This window comes from Symphalangus syndactylus, chromosome 3, assembly GCF_028878055.3.
Source record: "Symphalangus syndactylus isolate Jambi chromosome 3, NHGRI_mSymSyn1-v2.1_pri, whole genome shotgun sequence".
NCBI classification, from domain to species: Eukaryota; Metazoa; Chordata; class Mammalia; order Primates; family Hylobatidae; genus Symphalangus; species Symphalangus syndactylus.
In genome coordinates, this window is record NC_072425.2 from 7,456,172 (window position 1) to 7,472,102 (window position 15,931).

Consider the following 15,931-nt stretch of genomic DNA (forward strand, 5'->3'; position numbering starts at 1 on the left):
CCCAGAGGGGGGTTGGGGTGGGGGGGATACCGGCGGAGGGATTGGGGGGGATGCCTGGAGGAGGGGGGATACTGGCGGGGTGGTTGGGGGGGAATGCCCGGAGCCGGGTTGGGGTGGGGGGATACCAGTGGGGGTGGTTGAGGGGGATGCCCGGAGGGGGTTGGGGTGGGGGGATACTGGCAGGGGTGGTTGGGAGGATGCCCAGAGGGGCATTGGGGTTGGGGGGAACCAGTCGGGGGATTTGGGGGATGCCCAGAGGAGTTTGGGGAGGAGGGGGGATACCGGCAGGGGGGGATTTGGGGGGATGCCCGGAGGGGCATTGGGGTGGGCGGGCTCACGTTGTTTTCTCCATGCACAGCAGGGGGCTCTTTGTGGCTGAGGGGACCAGGAATGAGGAGTGAAGAGCAGTGAAGGGCTTGAAGGGAGGAGGAGCCGGCAGGGCGGGTGGGATGGCTTCCTTCGTAGGGACCCTGAGAGGGAGGAAGGCAGGGCAAAGGGAGCCCAGTCTCAGAGCCATGGGTCCCAAGGGTCTTGGCACGTTCATTAAGGCCACCAAGATAAGGAGCTGGAAGGAGATGCTTGGGCCAGGACTGAAGTCTCCCAGAACAAGGGGCCCTGAGGCTGGCAGGGGTGCAGTGGGCACTGGGTCCGTGTGTGGCCCGCGCTGGCCGATGTGGGCACACAAGGGGCACAGCTGCCACCGGGGGCCTGGAGGGGAGGACCCAGCTGGGGTCCTGGAGAGCCAGGATTTTGCAGAAGGTTTACTGGACTGGTTTCAGGAGTGAGGGAAGGCAGGGTGCGGTCAGAACAGCTGCTGCAGAGCTCCGGGGGTGACAGAAACAAACCTGGGCGAGAGCACACCCCAAATCAGAGCCACTGAGCGTCGGCTTAATTTAATGTTTTACTGGGGTAAGATGCACAACATATAAAACCAACCGTTTCACAATGAGTGACTCAGTGGCGCTGAGCGCCCCGTCGTGCTTTGTGAATCTTTTTAGCATCTTCACAACATTGTGCACCTCTTCTGGTTTCAGAACGGTTCATTGCTTCAAAAGAAAACCCAGTACCCCTCACACAGATGCCCCATTCCCCTCGGCCCCAGGCCCTGGCCACTGCTCACCCGCAAACCCCGTACCCCTCACACAGATGCCCCATTCCCCTTGGCCCCAGGCCCCAGTCACCGCTCACCCACAAACCCCGTGCCCATCACACAGACGCCCCATTCCCCTCGGCCCCAGGCCCCGGCCACTGCTCACCTGCTTTCTGCCTCTGGATTTGCCACTTCTGGACAGCTCACACACATGCGGTCACATAACATGGGGTCTTTTGTGACTTGCTTCTTCATTTAGCACAATATCAAGGCTTGTCTACGTGGAAGTCTGTGTCAGCTTCCTCCTTTTCCGTGGCTGAGTAATACGTGGCCAGGCCACACGCTGTTTCTCCATAGACAGCTGAGGGGCATCTCGGCCATCTCCACCTCTGGCTGTTGTAAATAAGTACTTCTGTGAAAATTCAACTACAAACATCTGCTTGAGCCCCTGTTTTTAAATCTTTGGGGAGGCCGGGCTCAGTGGCTCACAGCTATAATCCCAGCACTTTGGGAGGCCGAGGTGGTAGGATCACGGGAGGTCAGGACTTCAAGACCAGCCTGGCCAACAATGGCGAAACCCCATCTAAACCAAAAAATACAACAATTAGCCGAGCGCGGCGGCACCTGCAGTCCCTGCTGCTTGCGAGGCTGCGGCAGGAGAATCCCTTGAACCCCAGAGGCGGAGGTTGCAATGAGCCAAGATCATGCCACTGCACTCCAGCCTGGATGACAGAGTGAGACTCCATCTCAAAAAAATAAATAAATAAATATGAATAAACAAATAAATCTTTGGGAACCTGCCTGGGAATAGAATGGCTGGTTCATGTGGTAATTGTGTTTAACTTTTTGAGGAACTGTCAAACTACTACTTTTATTAAAAATTTCAGCCAAGTGCAGTGGCTCACACCTGTAATCCCAGCACTTTGGGAGGCCAAGGTGGGCGAATCACAAGGTCAGGAGTTTGAGTCCAGTCTGGCCAACACAGCGAAACCCTATCTCTACTGAAAATACAAAAACTTGGCCAGGCATGGTGGCCTGCACCTGTAATCCCAGCTACCTGGGAGGCAGAGGCAGGAGAATCGCTTAAACCCGGGAGGCAGAAATTGCAGTGGGCCAAGATCACACCAGTGCACTCCAGCCTGGGCGACAGAGCAAGACTCTGTCTCAGAAAAAAAAAAAAAAAAATCAACGACTATTTTTTGTTTTCAAAGTTCTCTTAGGTTTCTTCCTTCCCTCCCTTCCTTTCTTTTTTGACAGAGCCTGATTCTACATCGCCCAGGCTGGAGTGCAGTGGCGCAATCTCAGCTCACTGCAACCTCCACCTCCCAGGTTCAAGTGATTCTCCTGCCTCAGCCTCCCAAGTAGCTGAGATTGCAGGTGCACACCACCACGTCTGGTCTCAAACTTCTGACCTCAAGTGATCCGCCCACCTTGGCCTCCCAAAGTGCTGGGATTATAGGCATGAGCCAACACACCCAACCTTAGGTCCTTTTTGAAATCTGCCTTTCCCTTTATTTATTTATTTATTTTTTTTTTGAGACAGAATCTCGTTCTGTCGCCCAGGCTGGAGTGCAATGGCACAGTCTCAGCTCACTACAACCTCCGCCTCCCAGGTTCAAGGGATTCTCCTGCCTCAGCCTCCCAAGTAGCTGGGACTACAGGTTCCACTATGCTGGCTAATTTTCTGTATTTTTGGTAGAGACGGAGTTCCGCTATGTTGCACAGACTTGTCTTGAACTCCTGAGCTCAAGCCATCGGCCCGCCTCATCTTCTCAAAGTGCTGGGATTCCGGGTGTGGCCACCGTGCCGGCTGATTTTTTGTATTTTTTAGTAGAGATGGGGTTTCACTGTGTTAGGCTGGTCTCGATCTCCTGACCTCGTGATCCGCCCGCCTCGGCCTCCCAAAGTGCTGGGATTACAGGCGTGAGCCACCGCGCCCGGCCACTATCATTGCATGTCTAAAGAAATAAGTAAGAAGTAGGGAAAGGAAGAAAGAGAAGAGAGAGTAAAAATAAGTGAACTATCGTTAAGAAAAATGGGGGTAGTTGCTTACACATTCCCAAATCGATGTCCCGTTACTCCACATTCTCAGAGCTTTAATCAGCCTACTTGTGGTTGTCACTCATGGTGGCTTGCTTCCTTGTGTGTTTTCTGAGTTTTCATTGTGAGCTCATTTACTGGAACTTTTCTCTGGTGACCTAGGGCCCACGTGTCCCAGCAAAGTGGTTAAAGAATGATGTTTTGTTTCTGCCAACTAACTACAGATAGAACTCACTAGAGCTAGAACTCACTAGAGTTAGAACTCACGGCCGGGCGCGGTGGCTCACGCTTGTAATCCCAGCACTTTGGGAGGCCGAGGTGGGCGGATCACGAGGTCAGGAGATCGAGACCACGGTGAAACCCCGTCTCTACTAAAAATACAAAAAATTAGCCGGGCGTGGTGGCGGGCGCCTGTAGTCCCAGCTACTCGGAGAGGCTGAGGCAGGAGAATGGCGTGAACCCGGGAGGCGGAGCTTGCAGTGAGCCGAGATTGCGCCACTGCACTCCAGCCTGGGCGACAGAGCGAGACTCCATCTCAAAAAAAAAAAAAAAAGAACTCACTAGAGCTAGAACTCACTAGGGTTAGAACTCACTAGGGCTCAAACTAAGTTCCTGGAGCACCTTCAAGTTGCTTCAAGTTCCGGATGCATGAGACGCTCAGGCTTTGTTTAAGGGTGGATTTCCTTTTCTTCCCAGAGTCCAGAGGGACAGACAAGCTGCCTTTCACCCTGTCTGGCCACTTTCCCCGAGGCGCATCCTTTGGAGGGTCTGTACTTTCCAGCCTTGCCTCCCGCGCCTTCGGTTTTCACACCCTCCTGGACAGCACTGAGGTCTCCTCACATACTCACCTGTGTGTGCTCCACGGCTGTTCCTGGGTGTTTGTGGGGAGAGCTGTCAGGTGCTAGGAGCCGGATTGTGTCTTTTGTTTCGGTAAGCTTTCAAATTGCCGGAGCACAGTGCTTTCAAAGCTGCGCGGCAGCCTCAGGATTTTGCTCCTGGAACCCCGCGGAGAGCACACCGTCCACATCGCAGGGACAAGAACAGCACGGCCCACGCTCTCGGCTTGCTGCCTCCCTGGGCCTCTGGGGGTGCATCCCATAGCTGGTGCCAGCAGCTGGGAACTCACTCTCTTTCCCACCTGCGTGGCCGTGGGCTTCAGGGTAGGGTGTCGGCTGCTGTGCCCTATCCCGAGCGCTGAGCTGTGAACCCGTCCACCCCTTTAGCTCTTAAGACTCCACTTGCGGAATGACCTGCAAGCAGTCGTTATGGCTTGAAGCAAATAGCGGTCGACTCGCTTGCAGGCATCCACAGAGGACGGCGCCGCCGAGGCTGCTGCGCAGCAGCAAGGGCCAACTTGCTTTAGAATCTTCTGGAAGCCAGAGACCAAAAGAGACACTTTGCCTCTCTTCGTCCACCTCTTATCCGTTTCCCAAATCTCCTGCGGGTCAGGGATAGAGAAGTACATAAAACGCATTTTTCAGTTTGGGTTTTGGTTCTTGCCTTCCAGTTTCTTTTGCCTGCTGAGGGCAGGCCAGGCCCGTGTCCCACGAGTGCCGCAGGTGCAGTGACCTGTGAACCTGTGGCTCGGGCTGGGCTGCGGTTAACTGGCCCTCTGTCTGCCTGGAGAACAGGCCCTCTGTCTTTATGGGATAATTAGTGCGGACACTGACCACCGCCCCGGGGCCTGGGGTGCAGCGGACCAGAACGGCAGCATGAAAAGTCACGGAGGCGCGGATGGATGGCGGCTGAATGGCCACAGTTACCTTCTGAATGGATTAAATTTTAAAAACCTCTCTGCGGTGGGGAGGCCTTGCCAGGGGGCTTTGAGTGCAAGACAAAGTGACAGTGTGGTTTTGTGTCTCCACAGCTCCGGGAGGAAGCCTGGCGGGGGTTTGCTGCCCTGGACGACCCTCTGGCCGGGCTTCTGGACATGCTGGAGAGCTGCCGGGGCCGGCGGGGAGAGGGCCCCTCCCTGGAGGCCTGGATCTCGCACCAGCTGCAGTGCTGGCTACAGGCACAGCCACGCCCGAGCCCGGCCCAGGTGAGCCCATGGGCTCTGTGACAGTCACCTCCCTTCCTGCCCCCACCCCTCAGCATAGTGGACCTGGCATCCACCAGCCCAGGCCTCTGCAGCCCGCTGAGCAAGCCAGGGAAGGGCAGGGGGATGCTGGGGGATGTGGCCAAGACCCAGCCGGTGGCTTCACCCTCAGCCCCCGACAGCCACGTGCTGAGACCGGCCTCACCCCTCCCGTGCCCCAGGCCTGCAGGCCACCCAATGCCCACACATGGCCACAGTGGCAGACGCTGCTTCCAAAGCCAGGCCTGCCCCAGTCGGCCCCATGGCCCAGCCACTGGGTGCTGCATCCAGTAAGTCTGGGTCCCTGCTCTTCCAGCACAGCCTGAGGCTGAAGCAGCTGCAGGCCCGAGCGGTCAGAGTCCTCACTGAGAGCTCCCCCAGCCTTGTGGCACCACTGGCCAGCATCTTCCAGCTGCAGGATGCAGACAGGAGCTGCCTGCTGGTGCACGTCCACCGCCTCCACCACGAGGGCAGGTTCAGAGAAGTGAGTGGCCCACGTGGCCGGCCCATGGGGAAACGGCTTCTCGGGCAGTGGGGCAAGGACGCGCCTGGCTCAGGGACGCCTCTGTGGGGGGCTGTTTGGGGCTTCTGGTCTACATGGAGGTATCAAGGACCCAGCCGTGGGCAGCCATCAGCTGTGCATGGGGTGCCGGGTCCCAGGAGCCCTCAGGCTGCCTGAGCCAACAGAGATGTCAGGGCACAGCCTGGTCCCAGGCCTGGGTCTCCCCCTGCCGACCCTATGTCTCCCAGCACCCACTGGGCCCTCACACTCACAGGGTCCTCCGTGGGCCTGGGCCTGAGCTTTGGTCCAGCCACACCCCACCATGCCTGTTAGCCTCCGTGCCTCCAGAACCTTCGCAGAATCACCTGGTAGGCTGCCCTTTGTGGGTGAGTTTGCCTCCTGGGCGCTGGGCGCTGACTGAGTCCCCAGCACGGCAGTGAGCGCCCTGGAAGGAAACGCTCCTGGGAGGGGCTGAGCAGAAGGGCTGTGGGAGCAGCTGGTGCCGGCCCCACCGCCCACAGCACCCCCAGAGTGGTGCCCACTCACAGAAGCCCAGAGTGGGCAGTGCCGGCGCCTGGGACACAGGACGAGGTTCAGGGCCAGGGCACCAGTTGCGCCTCAGCACAGTCGCCCAGATGCGAGACGCGTCCGGTCAGTATCCAGCCCTTCACTGGCTGCTGGAGTGAGAGGTGGCTTCGGTCCCTTGCGGTCCGGGCCGGGTCTTAAGCGGTGTCGCAGAAGTGTGGGGTTGGCAGCTAAAGGTGTCTGGATAAGAACTGGTGGAGCTTTTGGAATCGCAGTGGTTTGCTGAGTCTCCTTTGTGAACAAGGCTGACTTTTAAGCCCAGAAGTTTCCAAGAGGAAGACCAGGTCCCGGCATCACAGCCCCGTCGTCCTGAGCCTGGCCAAGCCGTGATGGGTTTGTGTGGAGCAGTAGGGAGCGGTGGGGCCTGCAGTGGGCAGGGAGGCAGCTGTCTTGCATGGGGTGGCTCTGAGCTGTTCCTGCAGGTGCAGAGGGGCCCCCATGACTTCTCGGTGCCCTGAGAGTGCAGATCCCAGTGCAGATTCCAGGGTGCAGCACGAGGTGCAGCAAAGAAGCCCGGGGGTGTCCTGCCAGGGGTTTCCTGCCTGGGGGTGCCCAGTCCCGGGGGTGCCTGGCCTGGGGGTGCTCAGCTCAGGGTGCACTGATCATGTATGAGGAGGCCGGCACTCAGGGTCATTGGTCCACCCCCTGCCCCCTCAGGGCCCCCTTACTTCAGGGCCGAGCGTGATGGGCACCACCCCGCTGCCTGCCCACGTGGGACCCTGCTGCTGAGGCGCCGTCCCGATGGCACCCTGGGTTCCTCTTCCTAGCAAGACCCCTCACCGTGAGGAGGTGCATTGGAAGCTGGGCGCAGGCATCGGGGGCTGCCCTGGCCGGGCCCTCACAGGAATGTGCCCTGTGTCGGCCGCGCGGGCCCCACCCCCGGCGCTGTCGCCTGCCATGCCCGGGGGCCGTCTCGCGGCGGGAGCATAGCGCTGAGAAGCCACGATGTGCGCGCACAGGACAATGCAGGATGGAGGGTCCCGCTCATGTGGCGCGAGGCGGAATGGCGGCCGTGCCTGCGGAGAGTGCAGAGAGGCAGAAGGCAGGCTAGGGTTTCGGGCCGTCTTCTGTTACAGAGCCTTTCAAAGACTGTCTGGGGCCGGCTGAATGCGCCTCCCTCGCGCTCCGAGGCAGGAATCCCCACACAAAGGGGGTCTTGTCCCGCACAGGCCCCTTCTGCGAAGAAAGCCATTGTCCCCGAGCGGGGCCGCCCGGCAGGCGATGCATGCTCCACTGCTCACCGCCGCGCCCGGCCGAAAGGGGCCGCATTCAGGCCTGTCCGCTCGGATTAGCTGGGACTCACGACTCAATGTGCTGCGATATTTCATGTCGAGGGCAGCGGCTGGCCCTGGGCGGGATGAATGCCTGCTTTTGTCCGCTGAGTTATTTTATTTACATTTTTTAAACAGCTTATCAAGGTAAAAAGATAGCTTTGCTTTAAAAAAAAAAAAAAAAAGACCCTCTTGGCTCCAGGCCCACGCAGAGGTGGGAGGCAGGGCTGTCGCTGGGGTCCTCGGCCTTCGAGCCTGGGCACTTGCCCAGCCTTCCTGCCCCTCAGAATGGGGGGCGCAGGGGAGCCGTGGAATGCCCTTCTCGATGGTCAACACCACAGCCCCTCTAGATTTTCTTTTTTTTTTTTTTTTCCTGAAAGCAGCAGCTCCTGGGCCTGTCTTGAGGTTTCTGCAGCCTCACCCCGACCCCGCCAGCTGGACAGCCTCTTCTCTCTCTTCCTGGTGGATGCCTCCCATCCTCTGGCAGCAGAGGTCAGGAAGGTCTGCCTGGTGCAGAGGGGCCCAGTTTGCCCCATCTGTCCTCATGGCCCAGCCCTGGGCTCGTCCCTCCCATGGGGTCCAGGACTCTTCACCTTCTGCTGTCTGCTCCCTGGGCCTGGCTCTGGGGCCAGGTGACCTTTTTGTGCCTGCTGAATTTCCCAAGTGGCCAGGCGTGGACAGTGGGCAGCTGTACACCGTCCTCTCAGGGAAGTTCAGACAGAAATGACCAGACGCTGATTCTAAGCCAGGTACCACCACAGTGAAAGGGCCAGCAGGGCCCCCAAAGCCTGAGACGGGTCAGGCCAGGGAGCTTCCCAGAAGGGGTGGGTCTGCTACTAGTCACCCCCCAGCCCCCCACCCCTGTCACCAAGGTGGCCCATGAGGAAGCCTGGGCTCTGCCCTTACCAGAGTGGAGCTGAGGGAGCTCCATCTTTGTCCCGTCCCCCGAGCTGCTAGGCCACAGAGCCCCCACCGGGCTCCGGGTACAAAATGTGGACACAGACGCTGGGGGCCCCAGGACCCCTGCATGTCCAGAAAGCCCACCTGGCCTCAAGAGGCCCCGGGTGCCCAGAAGCTCCTGTGGGCCTAGAAAGAAAGGTCCGGACACCCGTCAGCCCTGGCTCTGAATGGCCATGGAGAAGAGAAGGGCTGGGCTGGGCACCTTGAACCCCCTCTGACAGGGAGGCAGAAGCCTCCCACCTGGGGAGCACGGCCAGTACCCAGCCCCTCCCAGGCTCCTCCCCAAGCCTGAGGCCTCCTTCTTGGGCTCAGAGGGGTTCCTGGTTGGGTGGGGCCCGCCGAGGGCTGGGACTGGAGCCTGAAGTCTTTGTCCTCGGAGGGAGGCCGGGGGCAGCAGCGGTAAGGGGAGGCCCTGGCCACCTGCCCCTTGCTGTACCCCCAGCCTCCCTGGTCCCAGCGTCACCTGCTGAGGGCCTGGCCCCAAGGACGAGACGGGCCCAGCCCCATCCTCCACCCCCCTGCACCTGACAATGCCCACATGGGGCAGGAGGAGCAGAGGGAGGGCGGGTTGTGCCCACCCTGTGGTTCTGAAAGTGGTGAGGTGTCCGGGCCTGCACTCCTGCCTTCCCGAGCTCTGGCAGCTTCTCAGGGGGTCCCTGATCCAGACGGGGTCAGAGCCCTTGTGTGAAGCTGCGGGTGTCACTGCTGGTGGTCCCCATGTGGTGGCCCCTGCGCCCATGCTCACGGCCCTAAGCCCACCTCCCAGGCCCTGCGCCCCTCCCCATGTGGTGGCCTGGTGCCCCTCCCCGGCCCTGCGCCCCTTCCCACGGCCCTGAGTCCCCTCCCCTCGGCCCTGAGACCCCGCCCCGGGCCCCGCGCTCCTCCCCACAGCCCTGAGGCCCCGCCCCGGCCCTGCGCCCCTCCCCACGACTCCGAGAGTCCCACGCCTCGGGCCCTGCGCCCCTCCCCCACGGCCCTGAGACCCCTTCCCCTGGCCCTGCGCCCCTCCGCACACGGCTCTGAGACCCCCCCACCCCGCCCCGGGCCCTGCACCCCTTCCCCTGGCCCTGCGCCCCTCCCCACGGGCCTGAGGCCCCGCCCCGGCCCTTCGCCCCTCCCCACGGCCCTGAGACCCCCCGCCCCGGGCCCTGCGCCCCGCGGGCCTGGTGGAGGCCTAGCCTCTTGGACCCTGGCCAGACGGTGGAGGCGCCGGGTCAGCGCTGCGCAGGGAAAGGCCTCCGGCCCTGCGCCCCCACCCTGCGCACCGGGGCTGGAAGCCGGGCTCGAGGCTTTCCCAGGCCGCTATTTTGGTCCTTTCACTGGGCTGCGCGGGGGCGGGGCGCCGATGCTCCGCGGGCTGCTCTCGTGGGTCATTTTTGCTGGTTATGGGAGCGCGGCTTATGGAAATTATTAATAGCAGCTCAGGCCCGTGGTACGTGCAGGCGGTCAGGGCCCGACCGTGCCCCGATCGCAGCCGTGTGGCCTTGGAGCGCCCGCGGGGTGCCCGTCTCCCGCCTCGCGGGAAGGGCTAGGACCCCCCAGGCCTCAGGGTGGGCTGAGGCTGGGGGTCCTCAGCCTTGGCCCATCCACTGCAGGCACCATCGTGTTCTGGGCCCCGCAGATGGGTCATGTGGAAGGTCAAGGCTTTGCCCCTTGCCTTGACCCCACCTCCTAGCCTTCCTCTGGCTCATCAGCAATCCCCGAGCAAGGCCCTGGGACCCAGGCTGTGTGGCCAGCACCCCCTTGAGTCCCTGCTGCCCCATCCAGGCCAAGCCCAGGCCTCCCACCTGTCCCAGCCCATGCAAGGCCTGGCTCAGCACAGGGGGCTTGTCTGCCAGGCCAGGCCCCTCAGCCTGAGGGCCACGTGGCTGGACACGGGAAGGCCCTGCACTCCGCCCTCAGTGCAGGCGCTGGTGCAAAAGGGTGGTAGCCCCCTCACCCGTGGTGCTGCCTGGCCCCTCCCAGACCCTGAGTAATCTGCCGCCTTTGTGTTTGCCAGGCAGTCATGCTGGGCACGACGTTGAAGCTGCAGCCAGAACTTGATGTTGAAAAGGTGAATGTCTTTCTCATGTAAATTGTTTAGGTTCAAACTTGGATAATGCCCAGGTCTCAATAAACAGTGTTTGGTGAAGGTGGGGAGTCCACCAAGCCACGGTGGGGAGAGCAGGGCCATCGGGGGCCGGCGAGGGCTCAAGAGCCCCCTAAACCACCATCCTGCTCGTGGGCTGACCCCAAATCAGACACAGCCGCACGTACAGGCACCCCGTGTCCGGCTGTCCCCTGAAGCCCTGAGTGTGCTCCGTGCAGCAGCTGGGGCCACCCCTTCCCTGGAATGGGCACCAGGTGCCTCGAGGAGGACATGCAGCCCATGTGCTTCCGGGACCCTCTTCTGCTGCACATCTCCACTGCGCAGTGGGCTGGGGGAAGCAGTCACCTAAGTGAATTTCCGGACAGATGGCACAGTCCTCGAACCCACAGTGTCTGCAGGGATGGCAGATCCAAGCTTCTACACTGGGACTCTGTGCACATCACAGGGATGCAGGTGGAACCTGCTGGTTAAGCAGGGACGGGGTGGGGGAGTGAGCACCCCTCAGGCAGAGCCAGGTGGGGTCTCCCTAAAGAGCGAGGGGTGTCTACATGAAGGCCTTCGGGGCTGTGCTCCGGGCGATGGGTGCAGACTCCAGGTCTACAAGAGCTGGGGCCAGAGAGGGCTCTTGGGGCTTCGGGTTCTGCCCAAGGACTGTCCCCCAAGGCACTGCCGGGCAGGTGGGCCCCATGCGGTCGGCGCCAGGCAGCCTCACCTGTGGGGCAGAGGAGGTGGGGGAAGGGAGGTGAGGAGCCTTCCTCGAGGGGCGTTATCTACGGGAACAGGTTCTTGCTGAGGGAATGGCTGGTGTGCCCCAAGTCCCAGCGCCACAGCCAGGGACTCCCTCAGGGCCTCCTGGAGGCACCGACGGCATGTGGGTCTTGCCGGCCTGCTCGGGAGGCAGTGCTGGTACCGTGTGCCACGAGAAGGCATTTCCGGACTACCAGGGCTAGTGCCAGTGGTTTGTCTTGGTCCTGCCTCCCCACATTTGGTGACAAATGAGCTTCCCCAGGGCCCCCCTTGCCTCTTAGGGCCTCCAGGCCTTCATCCTGGAGATGGGGGTGGCCACAGAGCCCACCAGGAGCCTGGGGCGAGTGTGTGTGAGCGTGAGTGCAGGCTGGGCGAGCACTGCTGGGCCTGGATGGCCTCTGGGCCCCTTTCGTTCTGACACTTTGGCCGCTCCCTCTGGGTTGGAGGCGAGTCAGGTTTTGGCCGAGGTGGCGGAGGCTGTGGCCTGACCGTGTGTCCCCTGCAGATGAGCATCCCACTGCTCCTCCAGGACAAGGTGGGCCTCGTGGAGCGCTACGTGGCCGGCTTCCCGGACCTCCAGAGGAGGCTGCTGGCCCTCATGGATTCCTGGTGCCAGCCCGGCTTTGACATCAGGGACGTTGCCAGGTGAGTCCCGTGGGGCGCTGGCAGCTGGCACCAGATGGCATCCTGGGAGCCCTGGTTAGGGAAGGGAGTGTAGGGGCAGCAGGCACGTGGGAGAGCTCTCCCCAGGCCGTTCTGGTGTTTGGGTCACAGCTGCCACGTGACTGCAGCCGGAGCAGCTGCCTCTGGAGTGGAGAGGCTGGGGCTGGCAGGAGCACAGCCCTCTTCTCCCGAGTGAAAAGAGTTAACTGCTCTTAGAAGAACGAAAATAATTCTCTGTGGTGGCTCTTCTTATGCAGGCATGGCAACCATACTGCTTACTTGTTCATCCATTCGTTTGTTCTTTCATCTAATAAAGTTTTTGGAAGCACTTGGTGTGTGACGTCTGTCAGCAATTACAGAGAAAAGGCAGCACCTGACAAGGAGCCCATATGGTGCCCGTATGGATTCAGGGAAGCCATGTGCGTGTGTGTGCATGTGTGTGCATGTATGTGTGTGCACATGTGCATGTGTGCCTGCAGGTGTGCGTGTGTGTCTGTGTGCATGTGATATGTGCGTGTGTGCACGTTTGTGTGTGCCTGTAGGTGTGCGTGTGTGTGCATGTGCTGTGTGTGTGCATGTATGTGTGTGCCTGCAGGTGTGCGTGTGTGTACGTGTGTGCATGTGTGTGTGCATGTATGTGTGTGCCTGCAGGTGTGCATGTGTGTACATGTGTATCTGTGTGTGCATTGTGTTCATGTTTGTGCAGGTCTGTATGTGTGCGTGTGTGCATGTGTGTACGTGTGTGTGCCTGCAGGTGTGCATGTGCGTGTGTGTGTGTGTGTGTGATATGAGGGATGACATCTAGGAGGGGAGGGGCTTCCTGCTGTATATCTGGTCAAGGTGCCCCGAGAGTGAAGCAAGCTGAAAGGTCTGTGAAGGCTCCAGGGCCCATCCACTGGCAGGCAGATCCCGGCCGCCAGTCCCCACACAGCCCCAGGGTCGTCTCACTGGAGAGTCACAGGCTTGGACTTGGATGTCAGGCCGCCCCGGGCCCATCCTCCTCCATTTGTCCTCCCTTAGATCAATGGGCAAGTCACTTCCACTTTCTGAGTTTGTTTCCTCATTTGCACAATGGGGCTGAGTCCGCCTGACTCAAAGCTTGCTAAGACTTTTCATCAGAGGGAGCAGGCAGCGCCCGCACAGCGCCAGGCGAGGCACAGATGAGCACGTAATCGGTTGCCATCGATCCTATTACTTAAAAAAAAAAAAGGACATAGGGCCGGGCTCGGTGGCTCACACCTATAATCCCACCACTTTGGGAGGCCGAGGCGGGCGGATCACGAGGTCAGGAGATGGAGACCATCCTGGCTAACACAGTGGAACCCCGTTCCTACTAAAAATACAAAAACTTAGCTGGACACGGTGGTGGGCGCCTGTAGTCCCAGCTACTCGGGAGGCTGAGGCACAAGAATAGCGTGAACCCGGGAGGCAGAGCTTGCAGTGAGCTGAGATCGCGCCACTGCACTCCAGCCTGGGCAACAGAGCGAGACTCCATCTCAAAAAAAAAAAAAAAAAAGACATAGAACAAAACAGTGAACGCATTGATTGAGGTGGGAACCAGGAGTCTCATTGTGAAGAAAAGAAATATACACGGAAACTGGGAGGGTGAGGAAGACCCTGCAGTGTTAGATTTCATTGCAGATATTGGTTTAAATTAATGATTTTTTTTTTTTAGATGAAGCCTTTGTCGCCCAGGCTGGAGTGCAATGGCACAATCTAGGCTCACTGCAACCTCCACCTCCTGGGTTCAAGCGATTCTCCTGTCTCAGCCTCCCAAGTAACTGGGATTACAGGCATGCACTAACACACCCAGCTAATTTTTATATTTTTAGTAGAGACGGGGTTCCACCATGTTGGCCAGGCTGGTCCCGAACCCCTGACCTCAGGTGATCCGCCCACCTCAGGCTCCCAAAGTGCTGGGATTACAGGCATGAGCCACCGCACCTGGCCTAAATTAATGATTTTTAAAATTTTTCCTAGCTCTATGCTCGGAAAGGGCCTGGATGCAATGATACCCCATAGCCATGAGCATGCCTGGCTGCCAGCTCTTAGTCACCAAATGCCATTCTCCACTGAAAGAAGCAAGGGCTTTTCAGAGAATAGACTGACACAAAAATGACAACGGTAATGGAGTAGAACACCTTGACTTTTAAAAGTCCGTGAGTCCACAGTGATGCCCAAGGGAAGTAGGGAGGAAAGCTCTTCTTTGCAACATCTTCCAGCTAACAGATGAAAAAAGAATGACAAAATTAAAAATCACCATATTGCAATTCTCAATAAAGTAATTGATTCAGGCATAGATCATCAAGGGATGCTAAGAAAGAAAGAGATAAAAATATAAGTGACCAACATCAGCAATGAAAGGGGGGGACATTATTACAGACCCTATAGACATTAAAGTGGTCCTAAGAGGATATTGTTTGCAACTTAATGCAAATATACTTGACCATTTAGATGTAATAGACCAAATTTTTGAAAAATATAATTTACCAAAACTGACACTAGCAAAAATAGAACATTTAAATAGTCTATATATCTATTAAGTAAATTAAATCCACAGTTTAAAGCTTTATCATAGAGAAAACTTTATTAGAACCCAGATGGTTTCAGTAGTGAAGTTTTCAAACATTTAAGAAAGAAATTGCACCATGGTTGGATGCAGTGGCTCACACCTGTAATCCCAGCCACTTTGGGAGGCTGAGGCGGGTGGATCACCTGAGGTCAGAAGTTTGAGAACAGCCTGGGCAACATGGTGAAACCCTGTCTCTACTAAAAATACGAAAATTAGCCAGGCATGGTGGCAGGCACCTGTAATCCCAGCTACTCAAGAGGCTGAGGCAGGAGAATCACTTGAAACCAGGAGGCGGAGGTTGCAGTGAGCTGAGATCGCACCACTGCACTCCAGCCTGGGTGGGCAGAGTGAGATTCTGTCTCAAAAACAAAACAAAAAAAAAAGGAAATTGCACCAATCCTGCATGAACTCTTCTAGAGAATTAAAAAAAAAAAAAAAAAAAAAAAAAAGCACAGCCCAACTCGCTTTATTCAGCTTAAACTCAGAAGCCAGAACTCAAAAAGGACGTTAGGAGGAAGGAAAACTAAAGTCCAACATATTTCATGAGGATAAATGTAAAAATACAAAACAAAATATTAGCAATCAAGTCAACTAACATATTAAAGAATTAAGAGAATGAGAGGGCTGGGTGTGGTGACTCACGACTATAATCCCAGCACTTTGGGAGGCAGAAGCGGGTGGATCACCTGAGGTCAGGAGTTCAAGACCAGCCTGGCCAACATGGTGAAACCCCATCTCTACTAAAAATAAAAAATTAGCCGGGTGTGGTGGCTCATGCCTATAATCCCAGCTACTCAGGAGGCTGAGGCAGGAGAATCGCTTGAACCTTGGAGGCAGAGGTTGCAGTGAGCCGAGATCACGCCACTGCACTCCAGCCTGGGTGACAAGAGTGAAACTCCATCTCAAAACAACAACAACAAAGACTGATAAGACACCAACAGACTGGGAGAAAATATCTGAAAAAGTTACGTGGGATAAAGGACTGTTACCCAGAATATACAAAGATCTCTCAAAACTCAGCAATAAGAAAATGAACAACCCAACTTAAAATGGGCAAAGGGGCCAGGCACAGTGGCTCACACCTGGAATCCCAACATTTTGGGAGGCCAAGGTGGGGCAGATCACTTGAGCCTAAGAGGTCGAGGCTACAGTAAGCTGTGATTGCACTGCTGCACTCCAGGGACAGAGTGAGACTCTATCAAAAAAAAAAAAAGAAGTTCCTTTCTATACTTAGTTTGTTGTTTAGAATTTTTATCAGGAAGGTATGCTGGAATTTATAAAAATGATTTTTCTATTGAGATGAACACATGGTTTTTCTTTATTAATCAGTTAATA

The 15,931-nt window shown here is 57.6% G+C and overlaps 1 protein-coding gene across 11 annotated transcripts in view; it reads left to right on the top strand.

Annotated features, from left to right (window-relative positions):
- The window catches only part of EXD3 (exonuclease 3'-5' domain containing 3), a 113,097-nt gene that overhangs the window by 44,140 nt on the left and 53,026 nt on the right, over positions 1-15,931 (top strand). For 9 of the 11 annotated variants that reach the window (XM_055270181.2, XM_055270187.2, XM_055270180.2 and 6 more), the window contains 4 exons: positions 4,998-5,171; positions 5,524-5,691; positions 10,525-10,578; positions 11,867-12,006. In XM_055270181.2, coding sequence (XP_055126156.1) covers positions 4,998-5,171; positions 5,524-5,691; positions 10,525-10,578; positions 11,867-12,006 — 536 coding nt within the window. Of the gene's footprint in view, positions 1-4,997; positions 5,172-5,523; positions 5,692-10,524; positions 10,579-11,866; positions 12,007-12,135; positions 12,353-15,931 lie in introns of those variants that run through there. The other 2 variants (XM_055270191.2, XM_063636660.1) reach the window with 1 other exon arrangement.